The sequence below is a fragment of the Hypanus sabinus genome, unplaced genomic scaffold, assembly GCF_030144855.1.
Source record: "Hypanus sabinus isolate sHypSab1 unplaced genomic scaffold, sHypSab1.hap1 scaffold_1479, whole genome shotgun sequence".
NCBI classification, from domain to species: Eukaryota; Metazoa; Chordata; class Chondrichthyes; order Myliobatiformes; family Dasyatidae; genus Hypanus; species Hypanus sabinus.
In genome coordinates, this window is record NW_026779553.1 from 9,740 (window position 1) to 35,019 (window position 25,280).

A 25,280-nucleotide genomic window follows, 5' to 3' on the forward strand; every position below is an offset into this window, starting at 1 on the left:
CTGGTGGCGATTGTTATCCTGTCCCGAGGAAAGTGCGGTCTCTCCAAATGCATCACTCGCTACTGCTGGGAATGGCAGCGGCCAATCTCCTGGTCGTTATCTCTGACCATCTGCTGAAGTGGACTGTTTTCATATACTTCTGGTCTTCCTTCCTCTATTGGACTCCCGTTTGTAGGATTGTTCGTTGCCTGCTCATAGCAAGCACCGGGGTCTCTGTCTGGCTGACAGTCGCGTTCACCTGTGAGAGATTTGTGGCCATTTGTTGTGAAAAGCTGAAAACAAAATACTGCACCGAAAGAACGGGGGCTGTGATTATCGGGACAGTGAGTGTTCTGGGCTGTTTAGAAAGTATCACTTTCTACTTTACATTGGAGCCTTTGGTGATAATTGGTGAAGTTTTCGATGGCTGTGTGACCAAAGACAGATTATATACGTCTCCCTCGTGGGCCGCATTTCAGATGATTCATCGCATTTTCATGCCTTGTCTCCCGTTTGTTCTGATTTTATTGTTCAATGCTCTGACAGTCAGACGGATTTTTTCTGCAAATAAAGTCCGGATGTGGCTCCGGGGCCGCAGCAAACGGAAAGAATGACAAGGACCCGGAGATGGAGAACCGAAGGAAATCGGTCGGTTTACTATTCACTAAAACCGGTAGTTTTATATTTCTGTGGTTAACACTGGTGGTTTTTGATATCTACGCACTGATTGCAAACATCCCTCGTTACTCGGGCACTGACCCGATTTATATCGCAGCATCCACGGCGACGATGCTGCAGATCCTCAGCTCCTGCACCAACACATGTATTTACGCGGTGACTCCGAGCAAGTTCAGAGAGGAGCTGAAGAACGCGGTGAAATACCCGCTGAAACTGTTAACCAAATTCCTTAAATCATAGAGCGACTTGTTGGTTTCTGCCGGAGATTTCAGTCAAACACCATGTTTCCTCCATAATCTATCCACTTGCCGATATGTGGAACCACGGGTAACAACTGAGCGCACTGAAATACGTATGTGTTTTGTGATGATATATTCCACTCGCTGTTTTCCCTGTACAGGTGAAATGTGTCGTTCAACGAATATGTAATATGTAGCGGTCACCTCAGCTGTAATTCGCCCCGATGGAGGGTTTATAGTCAGGCCCCGCTGGTTTTATTTTAATAATCTCCGTTACATCTGACAGCGTTTTACTCTGGGTTGGTCCAGTTCGGAAGAATCCTCTCCCTTTTCTCCATTCTCTCCGTTGTTTCTGATTCAGCCTTTTCAGTGACGCTCACGGTGTTTTACTCCCAATACCTCTCACGTTGTCCTCGCTCACTCCTTCCCCCACGCTGGTGAGGGGAACGTGATCAGACTGAAACATAGCGGAGTGTGTGTGTGTGTGTGTGTGTGTGTGTGTGTGTGTGTGTGTGTAAGTGTGTTTCTTTACTTTTCCAACTCTTTTTCCATCTCCGAACTGCTCCGCTTTGTCCTTTCCTATCTGCCTCTTTATCTCCATTCACATTCTGGGTCCCGTGAAAATCTGTTTCCTCTGTTCCCTGTTTCTCTCTGTCCGCACGTCCGGTCTCGTTCTGAACAGAATTTAATCTCATTGCAGACTAGTGAGTTTCACCGTGAGGGAGACGTGATCGGGCTGAAATATAGCCTGTGTGCATTATTTTCCTTCTTTTTCAACTCCATCTCCATCTTCGACCTGCTCCCTCGTTGTCCACGCATATCTCCGGCTTTATCCTTGTTCACATCCCGAGGCCCCGTCACAGTCTGTTTCTTTCCCTCTGTTTCCTTCTGTTCTCTGTTTCTCTGTGGCCACAACTTCCATCCGGTCGCGTGCTGAGTAAAGCAAATCTCACAGCAGGAACATATATTTATATTGATCATCAATGTACGCTGAAAATTAATCAACTTCCAGAGCCACGGGAAAAAAGCTATGTGTTTGTTTTTTTCTGTCTCCAACTAACTAAGCTCTACCTGGAAGTTTTATCGATGTATGAAAAATTAAAGAATGATACTGGAAATCCGAATCAAAATTACTTTCAAGGATGTTGTACCGCTTCACAGGTGAGAGTACAACTTTTTAGTGATGCTTTGATGTTGTTTTATCTGAACTTGATTTCCTTCCTTTTTCAGGACTCCAGGTTATTGCTCTTGCTGTTCCTGCTCAAAGCTCCCAGATTTCTGTTTCCTGGTCAAACAGTGTTGTCAAGCAGTATTTTCACTGTCAACCACTTTTTCACTGTCAAGTCGGAGTTCTTGCTCCCATGTGCAGCTTCCCCACCTGCAAGGGACTGAATACGCCTACCCGAAGGTTTTAACTGGATTCCACTCAATGACCAAACAGCTTTCCTTCTTTTTCCTTTTTTTATTTTTATTTTCGCAAGCGTGGCAGTTAATAATTATTAGTCAGTAGTCATAAATAACCAGCGGTAAGTCAGTCATTAGTCTAGTCAAGGATAGTCATAAGTCATAAGGCAGTGGCAGTAGCATTAGCATTAGGATCAGGTGAAAAACTGGCTGCCTGTCGAACTTCGGAGACGATTTCGGACCGGCACCTCCGTTTCTCTACTGGATCGTTATGATTCCAAACTGGGTGAACCCTCTTGAAGGTCCTCGAGCTCTTCTTAAGCCTTGCGCCGTTTTCAGGAAGTGCCTGTGTGCGATGATCCCGATGGCGGAGTTCACCCAAACGAAGTGACAGCAGTGTTCCTTTCCCTGAAACAGTCTCAACAATTATTTAAAGTTCGGCATCTTACCGCGGGTTGTGACGCTGCTCTCGGACTGCCACTGTGACGCTGCGGGGTCCGCCCAAATGTTCTGGGCAGAAACCGCCCTCAGGCAGTAGGTTCCGTCCTCTCTGCCAGTGAATTCTTGCTCTTCCTTGATACCTTCCTGAAACTCAAGTTTGACTTGACAATCATGCACATTTGGTGGAGATGGCCGAGGGAATCTCTTGCCAAAGACTGAGCAGGTGATCGGCCTCTACCCAGTGTGAACTCGCTGGTGCCTCAGTAGATTAGATGACAGCGTGAATCCTTTCCCACAGTCTGAGCAGGTGAACGGCCGCTCCCCAGTGTGAACTGACTGGTGTGCCAATAGTTTGGACGACTGTGTGAATCCCTTCCCACAGACTGAGCAGGTGAATGGCCGCTCCCCAGTGTGAACTCGCTTGTGGTTTTGTAGATCAGATGACTGAGTGAATCCCCTCCCACATTCTGAGCAGGTGAATGGCTTCTCCCCAGTGTGAACTCGCTGGTGTCTCTGTAAGGTGGATGAATGATTGAATCCTTTCCCACATTCTGAGCAGGTGAATGGCCTCTCCCCAGTGTGAAATCGTTGGTGACTGTGTAGGGTGGATGAATGACTGAATCCCTTCCCACAGTCCGAGCAGATGAATGGCCTCTCCCCAGTGTGAACTCGCTGGTGTTTTTGTAGATCAGATGACTGACTGAATCCCTTCCCACATTCAGAGCAGGTGAATGGCCACACCCCTGTGTGTACTCGCTGGTGTGCCTTTAGTGTGGATGAGCAAGTGAATCCCTTCCCACAGTCTGAGCAGGTGAACGGCCTCTCACCAGTGTGAACACGCTGATGTACCTTCAGTTTAGATGAGCAAGTGAATCCCTTCCCACAGTCTGAGCAGGCGAACAGCCGCTGCCCGGTGTGAACTCCCTGGTGAGCCATTAGGCCAGATGACTGAGTGAATCCTTCCCCACAAATTCAGCAGATGACCAGCCTCTGCCCAGTGTGAACTGCCTGCTGTGTCCACAGGTGGGAAGACCGACTGAACCCCTTCCCGCACACAGAATAGATGAATGGCCTTGCCCAGTATGTAGTTTCAGTTGAGGTGACTGAGTGAATCCATTCCCACAGTCTGAGCAGGTGAACGGTCTCTCCCCTGTGTAAAATGACGGACGTGCCAGTTGGTCAGATGACCGAGTGAATCCCTCCCCACTGTCTGAACAGGAAGGATGGCGGATTGAATCACTTGCTCCTTAAATATCTAGACAGAGACAGCACAACTGGTGTGTTGTGTTTGAATTCCCATAGACAAATTCCTTGTCGATTTTAACCTGTGAAAAGAGTTAAAAATCCATCAGTGGGTGAAGGACAACATTTGAGATGAGATCACTTGAGTTGCCAAGGTGTGATCCGACATCACACTGTTACAGTGAAGTTCAACACATTGGAGAGTGAAATCACCTTCCAACTGGGCACAGTGCTGGTATCTGGAATGACCCTCAAACTCTCTGATGCTCTATAAGAATGGGGCACTTATGCCATCTCCAATCTGTGACTTGGCTGTGTTTGACTCTGTCCATTTGAATTAGTCCCTCTTCCCACTGAGCTGAAAGGGTGTCTGGCCCCACAGTAACAGAAACCCTCTCACGTAAATAGCCTTTGTTGACATGCAGCTGGGGTTTTCCTTTATGTAATGTTAATATACAGTGCCACAGTTTCAATGCCATGTCAATATCTCCTGACCTGGCTGGTGGCGTAGTGGCATCAGTGCCAGACTTCAGGACGAAAGGTCCCGAGTTCGAATCTAGCCGGTTCCCCTGCACGCTTTCCATCCGTGCTGGGTTACGAGCTGGTGATCTCTTTGGAAACTCACCTGGCAGAAGTTTCCCCTCATGTTCCCCTGAACGTTTCACCTTTCACCCTTAACCCATGGCCTTTGGTTATAGTCACACCCCATCTCAGTGGAGAAAGCCAGCTTGCTTTTACCCTATCTCTAACCCTCATAATTGTAGTATACCTCCATCAAATCTCCCCTCAATCTTCCACATTCCAAGGAATAAAGTCCTGGCCTGTTCAATCTCTCCTTATAACACAAGTCCTCCAGACCTGACAACATCCTTGTGATGACAAGAAAGGGGTTAGAGAGAATTGAGAGTGAGGGAGAGAGGTAGCAAGAAGGGAGGGCTGGAGTAATCTCGGGATTGCTGACTGTGCCACGCGGCAGTGACAGTAGTAATGGAATGAGGTGGAGGATAAATGTGTGGCTGAAAGATTGGAGCAGGGGGCAGGGATTCAAGTTTCTTGATCATTTGGGACCTCTTTTGGAGCAGGAATAATCTGTACAAAAATGACGGGTTACACTTGAAACCTAGGGGGAACAATATCCTGGCAGGAGATCTGTGAAGGCTACTGGGGAGACTTTAAACTAGAATGGTTGGGGGGTGGGAATCAAATTGAAGAGACTAGGAGAGAAGAGGTTAGTTCACAAATAGAGAAAGCTTGTAGACAGTGTGAGGAAATCTAGGAATAATGGTGCATATTTCCCTGAAGGTGGAATCTCATGTGGTGAAGAAAGCTTTTGGTATGCTGGCCTTTATAAATCAGAGCATTGAGTATTGGAGTTGGGATGTGATGTTAAAATTGTAGGAGGCATTAGCGAGGCCAGATTTTGGAGTTTTGTATACAGTTCTGGTCACCAAATTATAGGAAAGGTGTCAATAGAGTACAGAGGAGAATTACCAGAATGTTGCCTGGGTTTCAGCACCCAAGTTACAGAGAAAGGTTGAACAAGTTAGGTCTTCATTATTTGGAGCGTAGGATGTTGAAGGGGGACTTGATAGAGGTATTTAAAATTATGAGGGGATAGACAGAGTTGAGGTGGACAGGTTTTTTCCATTGAGAGTAGGGGAGATTCAAATAAGAGGACATGAGTTGAGAGTTAAGGGGCAAAAGTTTAGGGGACAACACGAGGGGTAACTTCTTTACTCAGAGAGTGGTAACTGTGTGGAACGAGCTTCCAGTGGAAGTGGTAGAGACAGGTTTGATTTTGTCATTTAAAAAAAATTGTATAGGTATATGTACAGGAAAGGAATGGAGGGTTATGGGGTGAGTGCAGTTAAGTGGAATGAGGTGAGAGTAAGCGTTCGGCACAGGCTAGAAGGGCCGAGACGGCCTGCTTCCATGCTGTAATTGTTATATGGTTTTACCGCGTACGATTCTGGTCTCCATATCCGACAGCGGGGAGCTTTAACACATACGGGAACCAACTGCAGCTCAACCCCAGCTGATGCGGGTGTTTCTCCTGTTCAGGTGGCGGTGAGGAAGGGGTTAATCTCGGGTTTGTGTAAATCCAGGGCAAAGGGCCGGGACCGAGCCGGACAGCTGGAGGCTCCGGGGCTCTCCAGTCTTGCATCCCTGGTGTTAGTTTTGCACTGTGTCGGGATCGCGGGATCAGTTTGTTGTGGTTCCCCAAGCTGGGAGGGTGGACGTGGGTGAAAGGGGCCTGTCTATGTGTCGGTGTGTGATGAATGGTCAGAAGGGTGTGGGGCCACTGGCGGGATGGAGGGTGGTTGGGGTACTGTGGGTGATATGACGTGGGTGGATGGGCAAGGGGTAAATTACGTTGTCAACGAGGGTGGATCTGGTCCAATGAATCAGACAGCTCAGCTCGCATGTCCTTTCAGGAGGCCACAATTCTCTCATCATCTTAATCACTGACTAATCTTCCTGTTAACATTGAGTTTGTTACAGAGCCCCAGAGCCTGGGAATGGCTGGGTGGTAGGAATCAGAGGGTGATGGTGAGAGGCAGTTTCTTGGACTCGAGTTCCATGCTTAGTGACGTTCCCTGAGGTTATGCCCATTGCTACTTGTCATCTATGTCAATAATTTGGTTGAGAAAGTACAGGGTATGGGTAGAGAGATTGCAGCAAGTTCAAACAATTAATGTTTTTGAAAGACAGTCAGTATAAACACTCCCCTCTCTTTCCCTCTCCCCACTCAGAACTGACCAAAAGCTACATCAGAGGATGCAAAATCTTGAACTGAGTGACCACTGTGAGGGAATGGGAGTGGTTTCAAAGGGCTGGGCTGCTGGAAGCACATTACCAGACCTGGAGTGATTGCAACTGGGTCTGACAGAGACATAACTGGTTCTTCTGGGCACATTCAGTCTCACTCCCCACTATTTCCTACCTTCCTTTGTACAGGTATGTAATATCTAAAGGACCAGTGTTTGAGTAAACGAGACTCACCAAACATTCTCCTGACTGAATCACTGGAATCTCCGAGTCATATTGGTTTCTCTCCAGTCGGTGCTCTCAGTCCTCGGGCTGGTTCACTTGTTGCTGTTCCCTCGTCTTCAGTCGTGGTTTGCCTCCAGTTGGGGTTTTTCTTCCAATAAATCTCTCACCACAGGTCTAACTTTAACCAGAGAGACAATGAAGCACATTAATAATGAAAAGGAGAACTAAACATTTCTGCTTAATGTTACTAAGAACAAAACTCACTGAAATTTAAACACTGAAGGCAGATTTAACGATCTCAGTGAACAATCTTTTATTGTCCCTCACATCTCACAGAACGATATGGGATAAGAAGGAGCCATCATTCAGTCATGGTAAGACATAAGACAGAATTAGGTGATTCGATACATCTGGTCTGCGCATCATTCAACCACGGCTGATTTTTATTCCAACACCATATCCCCGTCTTCCTCCTGTAAACCTGAAGCTACTCAGCAATCATGAATATATTAATCTGTCACAAATATATCCAAATTGGAGCCTCAACCAACCTCTGTGGCAACAAATTCCACAGATCAGACACCTTAAGGCCAATTTCTTTTTTCTCATCTCAGTTTTAAAGAGAAGCATCTTTACTCTGAGACAGTGCTGTCGGATCACAGACTCGCTGTCTAATGGAAACATCCACTCCATGTCCACTGTATCCAGGCTTTTCAGCATTCAGTCGGTTTACTTAACCATACATCCCTCCACCACCCCCACCATCCCTCTGAAGTCCATTGAGCACAGGTCCAGAACCATCAAATGCTCCTCATACATAAAGCCGATCATTCCTGAGATTACTTATGTACACCTTGTTAGCAACAACTGTACTGAACACATTTCCAGGAATAACAAACAAATTGGTACCAGGATAATTTAAAGGGAAACATTGTGTTTTCTTTAGTGTTCTACTATCACATGTGTTGGCGCGTGGCCAAGTGGTTAAGGCGTTCATCTAGAGATCTGAAGGTTGCTAGTTCGAGCCTTGGCAGAGGTTGCATGTGTGTCCTTGTGTCCAGATCAGCACATCACAGGAAACATTCTCACCCCGAGACTTCCCAGTCTCTCAGTAAAGCAGGCAGTGAAATCAAAGATCCCCACAACCTGGGACGTTCTCCTTTCTCACCCACCCCAGTCCGGGAGAAGACACAACAGCCATAAAGCTCCAGGACAAATGTGAGGAGCCTCAGGAAACGAGGCCAGTTGGGGGGAAGTTAACGGGACTCAGGGGCCAACATCAGATTTCCCCAACACAACATGGAGGAAGCGTGACCACCCACCTGGAGATTGTGAACATGCACAAAGAGATTGTTACATCTATGGTTAAATGGGAGGGGCAAATGGGATCACGTGACTGGTGGGGTCTAACATCCCAGGCATAGTTTCCAGCTTCCTAGCACTCTGTGGAAATAAACAAATTTGCCCCTCACATCTCCTCTCACCTTAAATGTGTCAGACATTTCAAACCCCCAGGAAAAAAACTTACCCTCTGTCCACTCTACCTATTCCTCTCGTAATCTTGTAAACGTCCATCCAGTCTCACCCCAGCCTGGAGAAAACAACACAAGTTTGTCCAGCCTCTCGTTATAGCTCATGCCCTCTAATCCAGGGAGTATCCTGGGAAACCTCTTCTGCGCCCTCTCCAAAGCCCGGATATCCTTCCGAGAATGGGGGCGACCAGAACAGTATGAAACACCCCAGATGTGTGCTAACAAGTTTTACAAAGCTGCAACACAACTTCATGACTTTTGAACTCAGTGCTTCAACTAATAAAGACAACCATGCCATTTGCCTTCTTAACCACCCGATCAATCTGTGCAGTCTCTTCCAGGGAGCGATGAACTTGGAGTCTAAGATCCCTCTGATCATCGACACTGCTCAGGGTTTTGCATTTAACACTGTACTATCTCATACATTCAGGGGTGCAGTGCTACCAGAGCTCACAGCAGCGCCGCTCTGACACCTCTGTAAAAAAGTCAATATAAACAAGCGCGGAATTTAACAACCCCGCATATTAAATAGAGCGAATTTTACAGAAGCGGGGGTGTTGGCTGGTGGGGAGAAATACCACTAATAACATTAGGATATTTGATTGTTTTTGGTGAAATCCTGGAGCTGTGACTGTTTTTTATTTAGGTATTTGTGAAATTCCTTCTCGCTCGTCCCATTGTCCAAGGAAGTTGGGAAATACCTGTACACAAATGCAAGCATTTTTCCGCTCTTTCCAATGGATACCATTGGATTCCAGGAAGGAGCTATATTAAGCACGGAATGAACATTGAAACCTATGTTTAAGAGTCGAAAATAATGAAAGAAAAATACACAAGCTAATCATCCAAAATCCTCTTCTACACCTGGATAAATTTAGTTTTGTTTTGGAAGCCAAATGGAAAAAAAAGTCTAGGCTACAAGCTGGTTTTACGTCATTTCATATCATAAGTAGCTGATTAACTCCTTGACCTCGCTCCACCAACTGTAGTTGATTGAAAAGAGACTCTTTTTCTCTTTGTGTTGATAGGAAAAAGAGTAACTTAGTGAGGCAATGAACGAGATGAAATGCATTTCCAAACCTCCCAAATGGTTGCTCTCCTCCCATTAAGATTTGTCACTTCCGAAATACAATATTTTCTATTCGTTTAGTTGCGATAATAATTTATGTAAAGATTCTAGCTTCTTTAACTTTTTATATATTTAAACACTAAACTGGATGTATGAAGGTCGAACCATGTAACACCTGACGTGTGAGGATATTTTGAGTATCGACACTCACAGGTACACTTCAATATATTGAGAAAGGGATGGAGCAGTGGACCCAGAGTGAAGTGATAAGCAGGTGAGAGGACGTACAAAGACAGAGGGGATGAGAGGGAGTGGGACGGAGGGGTGTGAGGTAAATTTGTTCACCGGAAGGGGAAATCGATATCCATGCCATCAGGGTGGGTGGGGGCACCCAGACGGAATACAAGTTGCTGATCCCGCACCCTGAGGGTGGCCTCATCTTGGCAAGGGATGGGATGACACGTCGGAACGGGAATGGGAATCGGAATTGAAATGTCTGGACACCGGGAAGTCCCGCTCGGAGCGGATGGTTGAAAGATTAATTTATTATCAAAGCAGGAATTCATAAATAACGCTGAGTTTTTTTTCCTTCTCCAGAGAACCATGAAACAAAGAAATCGTGAAAGTCGTTCAGAGAGAGAAAAAAATGAAACTCCCTCCCCACCCCCCGCATCAGAAAGGACGGCATCCCGATCATCAACCCCCAAAACCCACCCCTCCCGCACAAAAGGGAAGAAAAATATCGACACCCGTTAAAAACGTTCCAACCCGACAAAACTGCGGAGGAGCCGGTGTCACCAGTGTCGAGGCGGCCGCATCGGGAGCAGCGGACACAACGGGCGACCCCGGAAGATTCACAGGTGAAGTGTCGCCTCACCTGGAAGGATGTTTGGACAACGGAGAGAGTTCGGCCGTCCGGGCCTGTCACTGTGACACCCCGAACTCCACATCAAATCCGTCCAAACGAATCTGGGCGAACTTTAATGACCAATAAATATAATTCCTCTCAGCGATCAGCTGTCTGAGTGATTCCCTGACTCTGAGAGGAAGGGGTATCTATGGTCCACACTGTCAGGGTGTTGAGTTTACCAGGAGACAAAGACTGCAGGGACGAGAGGTTTTCTGTTGACTAATACACTGTGTGTGGATCCCGCTGGCAATTCTGGTGTTGTGACCCGAATCGAGACAAACACCACGCTGCCCACTCCACCAACAACACGGCACAGCCGTACACATAACAGGGGACTTTACGTCCCACAACACTGGATTCAGTGATGAAACCCCTGATTAATGTTGTCGTCTCACCGAAAAATCCATTAACCCTAACCCTGCAATATGGTGTAAAATCCCGCTCCCCATATTAACACGGGTTATACAGACCAAAGAGCAAACTGCCGGAGGAACTCAGTGGGTCGGACAGCATCTGTGGAGGGAGATGGACCGTAAACATTTCGGGCCGAGACCCTCCCTCTGGACTGAGAGTGGAGGGGAAATAGTCAGAGAAAAGAAGTGAGGGGTAGGGATGGGGCATGAGCTGGGGAGTGAGAGGTGGATTCAGGTGAGGGGGGAGGTGGAAGGTGAAAATAGTGACAGGGGTGGGAGCTCAATGGTTGGGGCAACACGGAGCTGCAGAAGATGGAAATTAATTCCATAAACAATGAGGTTAGAGAGTATTTGTTATAGAGAGTGCAATGAAGATTCACTTGACTGATCCCTGGAGAGGTGGGGTCATAACCTGAAGAAAGATCAAATGTGGTAACTCTAAATGTCATTTAGAGAATCGAGGACTGAGAGGTGAACACATTGAAATGCAGAACATCATTACCGGTTGAACCAGTGATCCCAGTCTCTGAAAAAGGGGATGGGAATCGAGCCCGTGACTCTGTGACCTGGGGGTGGAGGGAAAGGGATCGCGGTAGATATGGTGTGGAAAAGTAGACATGTATCTGGTGTAAATATGGAATAATGTGGGGAATGCGGCGGATGGGTCGGGCAGCATGTTAGGGCCGAGGAGCAGAGTCACCAGTTCAGGAGGGAGACCCTCCACCCGTCACCTGATCCCGTTTCCTGTTCACGTTTTTCTGCAGATCTGCAGTATTTGCGGGTCACTGCTCGACGTGTACGTGTAGCTTCACCTTTGTCCCTTTCAGAGAACGCAGTGAGATCCGGATCAAATAGCTCCACACAATTAAATTAGATTATTACATTTACACAATTAGAATAGCTTATTACATTTTTTTTATATTTTTGTACTATATATATATATATATACTTACTTTAAGTCACAATTGTTAAGATCCTTTGTTAATTAGGTTCTACTGCTACCGCAGAGACAACGAATTTCATGGCATATGCTGGTGCTATTAAACTTGATTCTGATATTGATATGGGAGACCCACCGCCAGTCACCTGATCCCAGTTACCGCAGATCGTAATGTGAGATTGAAGCATTTTCCATATATTTGCTTTCCACAGAAATGACAACTGGTCAGTTTCCTTCTGTGGTTCCGGAGCAGAAGCTCAGTCTGTCTAATATTTCCACACAATTAAAGTGGTGTATTTGCTTATTATCATCACGTACTGAGCTACAGTGAAAATCTTGCCTGATGTAACATCCACACAGATCGATACATTACAACAGTACATTGAGCTCATAGACAACAAAAAAATAACTGTAACAAAGTATTATGGCTGCAGAGAAAGTGCGGTGCAGATAGACATATGGTGCAGGGTCACGTCGAGTTACATTGTGAGGCCGAGTCCATTTTATCATTCATTTGGCTTATAACTGCAGACAGGAAGCCGTTCTTCAGCCTGGTGTTACGCACTTTAAGGCTTTTGTATCTCTCCGCCAATGTGGGAGCGGGTTTGCAGCAAGAATGTCCGGGTTATGAGGTTCTTTGTGTACATGGCCTGCTTTTCCGAGGGAGGGGAAGTGTAGGGAGAGTCCATGGAGTGGAGGCTTGTTTCTCTGATGTTCTCTGCTCTCCAAAGTTCTCTGCAGTTTCTTGCAGTCATGGGCAGAGCAGAAGCCATACAAAGGCATGAAGTATCGACAAGGAGCTCACAGACCTCGGCCTTCACCCTGCCTTGTGTAGCTGGATCCTGGACTTCCTGTCAGATCACCAGCAGGTGGTAAGAGTGGGCTCCATCTCCTCTGTCTCTCTGACCCTCAGCACACATAACCCACAGGGTTGTCACTTTGGCCCTCTCCTTTACTCTCTGTGCACCCATGACTTGTGTTGCCACCCACAGCTCCAATCTGCTAATTAAATTTGCTGAGAATACTACATTGATTGGCCTAATCTCAAATAATATCTTTCAATCGATCAAATGCCTCCTGACAAGGTTCAGTCCAAACAAACTTTTCACCCATCTTCAGGAGATTAGTCAGAGGAAGAGCGAGAGCAGGAAAGTTCTTACAGAACTTACGATAATATCCATCCATTCCCAGAAACCTTCTCAGAGCCTTCTTACCAATCAGAGATATGCTCTTCCCAAGTGTCACTCCCTGTGACTAAGCAATCAATATAGGCATCTGTGTGTTCTAACCCTCGAATTTCAAAATTAATCATTCTCTGGGATGTTCCTGGAGCATTTTTCTTTCCAAAAGGCAAAACATTGTATTCATACAACCGAGATGGTGTCGCAAAGGCAGAAATTTCTCTATGTCTGTCCGTCAATAGAACACACCAATACCCTGTCAACAGATCAATCTTTGTAAGAAATTAGCTATTCCAACTTTATCGATGCAATCATCTATCCTAGCGACAGGATAGGCATCTGTTTTTGTTACTTCATTTACCTTCCCATAATCTGTGCCCCTGAGACCTACTGAATCTGTTTCCACGCTTACAACAATTGCTCAGCCAATTTACATTCTCTACGTTCATGCGATATGGGTGTTGTTTAATCGGTTTGGCTTGACCAATATCTGCATCATGTAATGAGACCGTGGTTTGCTTGCGAACATCGGGAAAGAAATCTTTAAACTTCAGAATTAATTCCTTCAGCTGTTGTTGTTGCTTTGGCTGCAGATGAGCCGACTTGTTATCAATGTTTTCTGGAACAACGGAGTTCATTAGCCGAACTGGGACCACGTTTGGCTTGTAAAAAGTCTCAGACGAGTCAATTGTTTCAAGCTCAGGGTTGCCAGATTCATATGTTTTGACAACAACACACACAGATGGTGCCTGATTGTCAAAACAAGGCTTTATCATATTTATGTGTGCCAGGTGTGTTAGTTTACGTAGGTTGTGTGTTGTAATAACATAATTCACATCATTAAATTGAGAGACTATTTCATACGGTCTATTGAATTTCACCTGAAGTGGATTCGTCAACATAAGGCAAGCACCTTATCTCACACCTGGTATTTTCTTTCACAACCCTGCTTATCAAACCAACACTTCATTTTGTTTTGAGAAATCTTTAAGTTTTGTCTCGCTAGACCACAGAATTGGTGTAGTTTATTTTTGAAATTTAAAACATAGTCTAACAAGTTAACATGTAAATCCCTACCAATCCACCGCTCCTTTTACAAGGTCAAAGGTCACCTCACTCTGCGTCCAAATACGAGTTCAAATGGAGTAAAGCCCAATGATTCCTGAACCGACTCTCTTACTGCGAACAAAAGCAAATGTATTCCTTCATCCTAGTTGTTTCCATTTTCAACACAGTATGTCTTAATCATTGTTTTGGGGGTATAGTGAAATCTTTCTAAAGCCCCTTGTGATTCTGGATGGTATGTAGACGATGTAATTTGTTTTGCTCCCAGTTCAGAAACTACCTGCTGGAATAACCCAGATGTAAAATTACTTCCTTGATCAGACTGGATTTCTTGAGGCAAATCGAATAAAGTAAAAAAAAACTCAGTAAGAGCCTTCGCCACAGTTTTAGCTTTAATATTTCTGAGAGGCATTGCCTCTGGGAATCTGGACGCAGTACACATAATAGTTAGCAGATACTGATGGCCAGCTTTAGGCTTTGGCAATGGGCCAACATAATTCTCTATATCTTTAGAAAAGGGTTCACAGAATGCAGGTATAGGTCGGAGTGGGGCCACTGGGCTGACCTGATGAGGTTTAGCCAAAACTTGACAACTGTGACAAATCCCAGCATTAATTTCTGGTTTACCCTGGTTATCCCTGCTACTCTTTTCGAAACTCTTATTCAGGGTAACCATAACCTTATGAGTTAAAGCAAACTGATCTGCTAATCTAGCAGACTCCTGCATAGTGGCAGCATCATTTCCATCTAAATACATCTTTATGTCATCAGGGACACACTTTTTGGATTCTTCAGTTAAAACCAACTCGTTCAAGCTGTTAAAATCATTATTTATATTTTTTATATGTGCACCAGCGGGCAATACACACAAATTACTCATAAGCAAATTCCATATAAGTCTGTTTCACAGGTTTCTTCAAATTTCTAAACTTTTGCCTTTATGCTTCTGGGACCAACTCATAAGTTTTGAGCACAGCCTGCTTCACTAGGTCATAATGTGTGGTGCGTGGCCAGCTGGTTACGGTGTTGAACTAGTGATCTGAAGGTCATGTTTTCGAGCCTCAGCCGAGGCAGTGTGAGTGTTTTTGAGCAAAGCACTGAACCACACACTGCTCTTGCACGTTTATAGCCCAGTGGCGATGATTGGTGCAGTATAAAAAAATCAGCTGCTTCATCAACTGGCAAAGCAGTATAGGCTAGCTAAGCCTTTCCCTTTATTACACTTTATGAGACAATTTTCTGTCTGTTTTTCTGCCTCTCTAGCCTCAAACTGCCTCTGCCTTTCCGCAGCCTCCATCTTTAATTTTTCTCACTTGTACTGGAGCTCAAGCTCACGAGGTTTACTTTCAGGAAACCCCTCCAACTCCTCCACTTTAAACACCCCCTCAGATACATAATGTTAAGCTGTTATCCTCTGCATCTCCTCATTGTCAATTTCACCTTAGCAAGTTTTAACCTTTCAGCAATACTCAACAACTCAACCCTTCTGGCGTCCTCTAATGCCACAGAGGTTGGCGCTTCCTGACATCGATCAACATCCATTGCTGCAAATTTTCCAAACAGAAATAAATCAAAAGAGATTTCCCCAATGAAATTGATAATTAATCAATCCTCAAATTTGATCATATCCCAGAAGCAGGCCCCATTTTGTTACGAACCTTAACGCTTCAGAAACGAACCAGCAGCAACAGACTACTACTGGAGTCTGTTTTTGATGTGAAAACAACAATGCTTATTAGTATCCATTTATACTATAGTAACTTCAGCAAATTAAATGAAAATTAACAGTGTTATGTGTATATATGTGTGTAAATATAACTCCCAAACTATTGAGCTCGGGGGAAACAAGGCTTGGAGTCTTCAGATGGTAAAGTATGAATGTTCAGTTCATCCACAAAATAGGTGATGAGAGAGATATTTGTAATTCAGGGTAAATGTCGAGAGAAGGCAGTTATGTCGAACAGCAATGGAGATGAGGCTGAGTACAGAGCTATGGTGGAAAACTTTGTCACATGGTACGAGCAGAATCATCTGCAGCTTACTGTGAAAAAGACTAAGGAGCTGGTGGTGGACCTGAGGAGGGTTAAGGCACTGGTGACCCCTGTTTCCACCCAAGGGGTCAGTGTGGACATGGTGGAAGATTACAAATACCTGGGGATACGAATTGACAATAAACAGGACTGCTCAAAGAACACACAGGCTGTTTACAAGAAGGGTCAGAGCCGACTCTATTTCCTGAGGTGACTGAGGTCCTTTGACATCTACCAGACGATGGTGAGTATGTTCTACGAGGCTGTGGTGACCAGTGTTATCATGTTTGCTGTTGTGTGCTGGGGAAGAAGGTTGAGGGTAGCAGACACCAACAGAATCAACAAACTCATTCGTAATGCCAGTGATGTTGCGGGGGTTGAACTGCACTCTCTGACGGTGGTGTCGTAAAAGAGAATGATGTCCAAGTTGCATGCCATCTTAGACAATGACTCCAATCCGCTCCATAATATACTGGTTAGGCACAGGAGTACATTCAGCCGGAGACTCATTCCACCGAGATGTAACACTGAGCGTCACAGGAAGTCATTCCTGCCTGTGGCCATCAAACTTTTCTAACCTTCCCTCGTAGTGCCAGACATCCTGAGCCAATAGGCTGGTCCTGGAATTATTTCCACTTGCAAAGATTAACTTATTATTATTTAATTATTGATGGTTTTATATTGCTATATTTCTACACTATTCTTGGTTGGTGCGGCTGAAATGAAACTCAATTTCCCTCAGGATCAATAAAGTACGTCTGTCTGTCTGTCTGTCTGTCTGTTCTACAGGTTCCACAGTGGTAAAATGAGAGACCAGTTGCTGTAGATTTTATCAGTCATCTTTACAAATCTACATACAAATTATCACCGAAAGTGACTTGTCATGAGGGGTATCATCTTCAAATGAATGACCACGTCACACCCAGGCAAGGGTTAACACATAACTGGACTTCACAGGATACCTCAAATCAGATACACGTCTATGGATCAAACAAGGTGACAACCACACATTCGATGTACAGTGAATGGATAATTAACCCACCCTTGTGGGCACAGGAAAGTTCTAAACAGTGACCTTTGGCCACTAGTTCCCTGGTTTCAATCCTTCCATTTTTCATCCGTCTCCATCTGAATCTGAGTGTCTGTGTCCTCGGTTAAAACAAAACAAGCTGCGAGTGATGTAAACAAGCTGCAAGTCAGACTGATTCACCTTCTAAATCTCTCTTAAAATGACAGTCCATATCAAACGAAACCTAGGGATTCATAACAATGGCCACTCCCCACTATGAACTGACTTGTGTTCCAGTAGTTGGGATAACTGAGTGAATCTCTTCCCACAGACTGAGCAGGTGAACGGCTTCTCCCCAGTGTGAACTTGCTGATGTCTCTGTAGGTTGGATGACTGAGTGAATCCCTTCCCACAGTCTGAGCAGGTGAACAGCCTCTCCCCAGTGTGAACTGACTGGTGCGCCAGTAGGTGGGATGACTGAGTGAATGCCTTCCCACATTCTGAGCAAGTGAACGGCTTCTCCCCAGTGTGAACTCGCTGATGTCTCTGAAGGGTGGAAGAGTGTGTGAATCTCTTCCCACATTCTGAGCAGGTGAACGGCTTCTCCCCAGTGTGAACTCGCTGATGACTATGTAGGTTGGATGAGTGAGCGAATCTCTTCCCACATTCTGCGCAGGTGAACGGCTTCTCCCCAGTGTGAACTAACTTGTGTTCCAGTAGGTGGGATGACTGAGTGAATCCCTTCCCACATTCTGAGCAGGTGAATGGCTTCTCCCCAGTGTGAACTCGCTGATGTCTCTGTAGGGTGGAAGAGTCAGTGAATCCCTTCCCACAGTCTGAGCAGATGAACGACTTCTCCCCGGTGTGAAATCGCTGGTGACTCTGTAGTGTGGATGACCAAGTGAATTTCTTCCCACATTCTGTGCAGGTGAACGGCTTCTCTCCAGTGTGAACTTGTTGATGACTCTGTAGGTAGGATGACCGAGTGAATCCCTTCCCACATTCTGAGCAGGTGAATGGCTTCTCCCCAGTGTGAACTCGCTGATGACTCAGTAGTGTGGATGGATCAGTGAATCTCTTCCCACAGACTGAGCAGGTGAACGGCTTCTCCCCAGTGTGAACTCGATGATGTCTCTGTAGATTGGATAATTGAGTGAATCTCTTCCCACATTCTGAGCAGGTGAACGGCTTCTCCCCAGTATGAACTCGCTGATGCTTCTGTAGGGTGGATGAATCAGTGAATCTCTTCCCACATTCTGAGCAGGTGAACGCCTTCTCCCCAGTATGAACTCGCTGATGCTTCTGTAGGGCAGATGAATCAGTGACTCTCTTCCCACATTCTGAGCAAGTGAACGGCCTCTCCCCAGTGTGAACTCGTTGATGACTCTGTAGGGTGGAAGACTGAGTGAATCTCTTACCACAGTCTGAGCAGGTGAACGGCCTCTCCCCGGTGTGAACTCGCTGGTGACTCTGTAGGTGGGATGACTGAGTGAATCTCTTCCCACACACTGAGCAGCTGAACGGCTTCTCCCCTGTGTGAACTCGCTGATGACTCTGCAGGTAAGATGACTGAATGAATCTCTTTCCACAGACTGAGCAGCTGAATGGCCTCTCTCCAGTGTGAACTCGCTGATGACTCTGTAGTGTGGATGACTGAGTGAATCCCTTCCCACAGACTGAGCAGGTGAATGGCTTCTCCCCAGTGTGAACTCGTTTGTGACTGTGCAGGTGGGATGACTGAGTGAATCCCTTCCCACATTGTGAGCAGGTGAACGGCCTCAGCCCAGTGTGAACACGCTGGTGTGCCATTAGGTCAGATGACTGAGTGAATCCTTTCCCAGATATTCAGCAGATCACCAGCCTTTGCCCAGAGTGATCTGACTGGTGTGTCCACAGGTGGGAAGACTGACTGAATCCTTTCTCACACACAGTACAGGTGAATGGCCTTGCCCAGTGTGAATGTGCTGATGTACCTTCAATTGTGATGACCGAGTGAATACATTCCCACTGTCTGAGCAGGTGAACGGCCTCTCTCCTGTGTAAAATGACGGGCGTGCCAGTTGGTCAGATGACGGAGTGAATCCCTCCCCACAGTCTGAGCAGGAAGGATGATCGAGTGAATCCCTCCCCACAGTCTGAGCAGGAAGGATGGTCGATTGAATCCCTTACCCCACTTCTTAAATATCTGGACAGAGACAACAAAACTGGTGTGCCATGTTTGAGCTTCCTGGAGATAAATTCCTTCTCATTTTTAACCTGTAAAAGATTTACAAAATCCATCAATGGGTTTAGGACAACATTTCAGATGTGATTACTTGAGTTGCCAAGGTTTGATCTGGAATCACACTGATACAGTGAGGTTAAACCCAGGTTGGACAGATAAATCATCTCCTGACTGGGCACAGTCTGGAATGACCATCAATTCCCTAATGCTGTTCCTGTTTCTATAAGAATGGGGCATTTCTGCCATCTCCAATTTGTACCTTGGCTGAGTTGGACTCTCTCCATTGGTATTATTCTCTGTTCCTGGTAAGCTGCATGGGTGCCTGGCCCCACAGTAACTGAAACAGTCTCACACAAATAGTCTTTCTTGATGTGCATCTGGGATTTTTTTTTATGTATTATTAACTTTAAGTGCCACAGTTTTAACGCTATATAAAAAATTCCTATTGAGGTGAATGGTTGGTCTCCACAGCTGTTAAAAAGACAGAGTGAATTTTTGTAATATTTCAGATTCTTGTAGAAAATTACAACACAGAAACAGGCCCTTTGGGCCATCTAGTTTGTGCTGAACTATTTAATCTGCCCACTCCCATACCCCTACCATCCAGGTACCTACATGAACCTCTGAAATGTTGAAATTGAGCTTGCATGCACTTCTTGCGCTGTCTGCTCATTCCACACCCGGAAGACTGACCGTATGAAGAAGTTTCCCCTCATGTTACCCTTAACATTTCACCTTTCATCCTGAACCCAGGGCCTCTGGTTGTAATCCCACCCCATCTCAGTGGTAAAAGCCAGCTTGCATTTACACTATCTATGCCCCTCTATCACAATCAAATCTCTCCTCAATCTGCTACATTCCAAGGAATAAAGTCCTGACCTGTTCAATCTTTCCTTATAACACAAGTCCTCCAGACATGGCAACATCCTTGTGAATTTTCTCTGAACTCTTTCAAAGTCCTTACATCTTTCCTGTAGGTTGTGAACAAAACTGCACTCAGTACTCCAAATTAGGCTTCAGCAATGTCTTCTGCAAGTCAACATAACATCCATCTTTTGTTGTCAGTATTTTTGTTCATGAAGGCCATTGGGCTAAAATCTTCCCTTCCGTCTCTATCTAACTGTGATACCACTTTCAGTGAATTAAGGACTTTCTTCTTCAAGAGGTCCCTTTCTGCTATAACACTCCCCTGTGCCCGATCAGTCACTGTGAAAGACCTCCCTTGGTAGGTCAGACCAAAGTGCCACAACTCACACTGGTCTGCATTAAATTCCATTTTCCATTTCTCAAACCATTTTCCCACCTGGTCCAGATCACACTGAAAGCCCTGATAGTCCTCCTCACTGTCCACTACACCACCAGTCTTGTTGTCATCCACAAATTTGCTATCCAGATTACTGATATAGATGAAAAACAACAACAGATCCAGCACTGATCCTTTTTGCAACCACTAGTCACAGGCCTCCAGTCAGAGAGGCAACCATCTGCTACCACACTCTGGCTTCTCCCAAAGACAGTGTCTCATTCAATTTACTGTCTCATCTTGAATGCTGAGTGACTGAACCTTCTTGACCAAACTCCCATATGAGACTTTGTCAAGTGCCTTGCTAAAGTCCATGTAGACAACATCCACTTGCCTTGTCTTCATCCACTTTCCTGATATCTTCCTCGAGTAGCTCCATTAGATTGGTTAGACATGACCTATCATGCACAAAGCCATGCTGTCTATCCTTAATCAGTCCACATCTATCCAAATACTTATATATCCGGTTCCTACACATATGTCCCAATGACTTTCTCACTACTGCTGTGAAATTCACCAACATATCACTTCCTAGCTTAATTTTAGAGCTTTTCTTGAACAGTGGAACAACATTGTCTGTCCTCCAATCCTCCAGTACCTCACCTGTCACTAAGGATGATTTAAATATCTGTGCTTGGATCCCAACAATTCCTGCACTTGCCTTCCACAGGGTGCCAGGGATCTACATTTCAAGCCCTGGGAATTTATCCACACTAATTTGCCTTGAGACAGCAAATACCTCCACCTCTGTAATCTGTCCAGGGTCTCTGAAGTTGATGCTGCTTTGCCTCACCTCTATCGACTCTGTGTCCATCTCCTGAGTCAATACGGATGCAAAACTGCTATTTAAAACCTCCCCCATCTATTTTGTCTCCCGTACAGATTACCATTCTGATCGTCCAGAGTGGGCATGTTTCTGTTCTGACCTTCTCCACGTTTCTGTGACAGAGAAGCAGGCCAAACCTGACTGGAAGGGGAATCTGGTAGGAATGACGATGGAGCATCAATGGCTGGAGTTTCTGGGAGCAACTCGGGAGCTGAGTGATAGACACATCCCAAAGAAGTGGAAGCATTGGAAAGGCAGGAGGACACAACCGTGGCTGAAATGAGAAGCCAAAGCCAACATAAAAGCCAAAGAGATGGCAAACAAAAGAGCAGAAACTATTGGGAAGCTTTTAAAAACCAAGAGAAGACAACTGAAAAAATTGTCGGATGAGCTCACGGTGTGGAATTACGATATTGCAGTCATTACTGAGTCTTGGTAGCACCCAACTGTCTAAAGTATTTAGAGGAACAAAATATCCGGGGCCTCAATATTTCTTGAAAACCAAGGTTCCCTGCACCAGTTACCTTTCTACTTTTAGTTTTGCAGGCACGTACAAACTCTACACCTGCAAAATTTCACTTCTGAAGAACTCCCACTCACCAAGTGCACATTTGCCAGAAAACAGCCTGTCCCAATCCACACTTGTCAGATCCTTTCTGATGCCATCAAAATTGACCTTTCTCCAATTTAGAATCTCAACCCGTGGTCCAGACCTCTCTTTTTCCATAATTACTTGGAATCTCATGGCATTATGAGCACTATTCTGTGTCACCAGCCCTAGATCATTTCCTAACAGCCTATTGCACATTTCTACATTGGGAATTCTACATTCCGATTATGGGCACATTTGACAAACTCTACCCCAACTAACCCTTTTACGGTATAGGAGTCTCAGTCAATATATGGAAAACTAAAATCACTTAATATATCAAGCTTTGTTTCTTGGCATAGTCTGCGATCACTAGAGAAAAATTTGTCGCTCTAAATTCCTCAGACTGTTGGCTGGAGCCAAGTTCCTGTAATGGCTACAATATAATAATATATGTTCCATACACACTGGTTGTCTGGTGACAAATACACAACAGTGCTCTTTCACTTCAGAGCATTGAAAAGTTTGAAATAGGGACCTAAATCCTAAGAACTTTCTACAGGGCTACAATTGAGAGTATTGTAACTGGCTGTGTCACTGCCTGGTATGGGGACTGTACTTCCCTCAATCGCAGGACTCTGCAGAGAGTGGTGCAGACATCCCAAAGCCAGGACCAGCAAGCTCTGGGGCAGCTTCTTCCACTAAGCCATCAGACTGACTAATTCATCCTGATTCATCCTGTATCTCTATGTTATGTTGACTGCCTGTTGTACACACTATTTATTATGACTATAAATTGCACATTGCACATTTAGTCAGAGACGTAATGTAAATGTTTCTTCTCCTCATGTATATGAAGGATATAAGTAATAAAGCCAATTCAATTCAATTAACCCCCTCCATTATTTGTTCTGTCATTCTGGCTCCCTCTCTGCCTGCAACTTTAGTTTGACTCTCCCACTAGCACTTGCAAGCCTTACCACTAGGACGTTAATCCTCTTCTAGTTATGTTCCCCTAACTATCGAATCCCTATCACATCTTTGACTTAGCTCTGCCAGATAATTCCTCCTACAACAGTTTCTAAAGTGTCCCACCCATTATTGTGGAAAAGCCAGGTGTTACAAATTTCAAAGCCTTATAAATACCGACTCCACAAACCTTGGCCCAACAATCAGCAGCCATGGGCTCCGCTAAGTCCCTGCCTAGCACTCTGAAAATTAAAATACATAATGCCCACAAAGCAAGAGAAGACAGCAAAGAGTTTTCAGTTAGCCATTTCCTTAGTTCGTAATGTACTTAAGAAATGTCAGGTAACAGGAATGGTGGAGGTCATTTTGAGGTCAGAAGACCAAGAAGTCCTTCCGAGAAAACTGCTCGTAGGATTGCTAGAAAGGAAAATCAAAACACCCGTTTGACTGCAAAAGACCTTCAGGAATATTTAGCAGACTCTGAAGTGGTGGTGCACTGTTCTACTGTGCAGCGATACCTGCACAAATATGACCTTCATGGAAGAGTCATCCGAAGAAAAATTTCCTGCATCCTCACCACAAAACTCAGCATCAGAAGTTTGCAAAGGAACATCTAAACAAGCCTTATGCATTTTGGAAACAAATCCTGTGGACTGATGAAGTTACAAAAGAACTTATTGGCCACGATGAGCAATGGTATGTTTGGAGAAAAAAAGGGTGCAGAATTTCATGAACAGAATACCTCTTCAACTGTTAAGCAAGGGGTGGATTGATCATGCTTTGGGCTTGTGTTACAGCCAGTTGCATGGTAATATTTCACTGGTATAGGGAAATTGAATTCAATTAAATACCAGCATATTCTGGAAGCAAACATCACACCGTCTGTAAAAAAGCTGAAGATGAAAAGAGGATGGCTTCTACAACAGGATAATGATCCTAAACACACCTCAAAATCCACAATGGACTACCTCAGGAGGTTTTGCCATGGCCCTCACAGGCCCCTGACCTAAACATCATCGAAAATCTGTGGATAGACCTCAAAAGAGCAGTGCAGGCAAGACGGCCCAAGAATCTCACAGAACTAGAAGCCTTTTGCAAGGAAGAATGGGCAAAAATCCCCAAACAAGAATTGAAAGACTCTTGGCTGGCGACAGAAAGCATTTAGAAGCTGTGATTCTTGCCAACAGGGTTGTTACTAAGCACTGACTATGGAGGGTGTCCAAACTCAGGCCCTTTTCCTTTTTTATTATTTTGAAACTGTAAATGATGGATGCAAAACAGTAATCTTGCTTAAAATATTAAACAATGTGTCATCTTTAACTTTATGCCTTTTGGAAATCAGGTCATTGTTTTACTCGCTTAGCTGTTCTCAGGAACAGAAATTTTGAGCAGGGGTGCCCAGACTTTTGTATGTCACTGTGTGCAATTTTCTTGCTAAATGATGCTTTAAAAAGTCAGACTTCCAAATATCACTCCCCTTCTTCCCACTTGCAAATTCTCCAGCAAATTTTGCATCACCAAAATGGAAACAGGTACAACCAGTTTCTGTATTTTACATAAATATTTCCGCTGAACCCTCCCTCAAGTGACGGACGGTGATGAACTCGGTTATGGCAATGCCAATGAATATGAAGGGAAGGGCAGCAGTTTGACTCACTAGAGTCTGGCATATTTGTGATTTGAAGGCTACTTGTTGCCCAGGATAAAGGTGTTTGATATCATTATGTACCAAGACAGAACGGGTCAAAACATGTCCTCACGTGTAGAAAAGTCCAGAACAAGAGGAGGTAGAACAAGCAACACACACAAAATGCTGGAGGAACTCAGCAGGCCGGGCTGAATCTATGGAAAAGAGTACTAATGCTGTTCCAGCATTAAAAGAGTTCCAGCTTCTGCAGATTTTCACTTGCTGCGGTTGGAGATAGAACAAAATTGATTTTCTCAACAGCTGATAGAAAGATTTTGTTCTCTTTTTCCGAGTTCCTAATCCTTGCATTCAGATATCTGGAGCTCAGCTCCGTCTGGGAGATCTATCTGCTCCCGTTCCCTGATTAGCCGGAAGCTCCCCGGGGCCCGTGTACGGATCGTGGGGCTGAGAGAGGAGAAAAAATCTGGCCTGTGCTGAGTTTGCGGGCGACAGCCTCCGGTTCTCACAGCAATTGTCACCCAATTAGAGTCAGAAAAACCCTTACCTTTCCGATCCTCCCGACATTTTGTATACTGCGCGCATGCGTATTTATCGG

General features: G+C 45.0%; 2 protein-coding genes across 7 annotated transcripts; both read right to left on the reverse strand.

Moving 5' to 3' along the window:
* Positions 1-2,652: 2,652 nt before the first annotated feature.
* On the reverse strand, positions 2,653-23,092 carry LOC132387014 (zinc finger protein 229-like). Of its 6 annotated transcripts, none has more exons than XM_059959376.1 (3): positions 21,580-23,092; positions 6,987-7,155; positions 2,653-4,066 (listed from the first exon to the last, which is right to left on the reverse strand). In XM_059959376.1, the coding sequence occupies exon 3, from the start codon at positions 3,675-3,677 to the stop codon at positions 2,976-2,978; it is 702 nt and encodes a 233-aa protein (XP_059815359.1). In that variant the 5' UTR covers positions 3,678-4,066; positions 6,987-7,155; positions 21,580-23,092; the 3' UTR covers positions 2,653-2,975. The 6 variants fall into 6 exon arrangements, with proteins under 6 accessions (XP_059815359.1, XP_059815356.1, XP_059815358.1 ...); XM_059959373.1 differs by lacking the exon at positions 21,580-23,092 and adding an exon at positions 11,855-12,632; XM_059959375.1 differs by lacking the exon at positions 21,580-23,092 and adding an exon at positions 8,522-8,679 and having other exon boundaries at positions 6,987-7,151.
* LOC132387013 (gastrula zinc finger protein XlCGF26.1-like) lies at positions 13,109-25,253 on the reverse strand. The gene is made up of 2 exons (XM_059959370.1): positions 25,230-25,253; positions 13,109-19,382 (listed from the first exon to the last, which is right to left on the reverse strand). Exon 2 carries the CDS (start codon positions 18,933-18,935, stop codon positions 17,379-17,381), a length of 1,557 nt encoding a protein of 518 aa, XP_059815353.1. The 5' UTR covers positions 18,936-19,382; positions 25,230-25,253; the 3' UTR covers positions 13,109-17,378.
* Between the last annotated feature and the right edge of the window lie 27 nt (positions 25,254-25,280).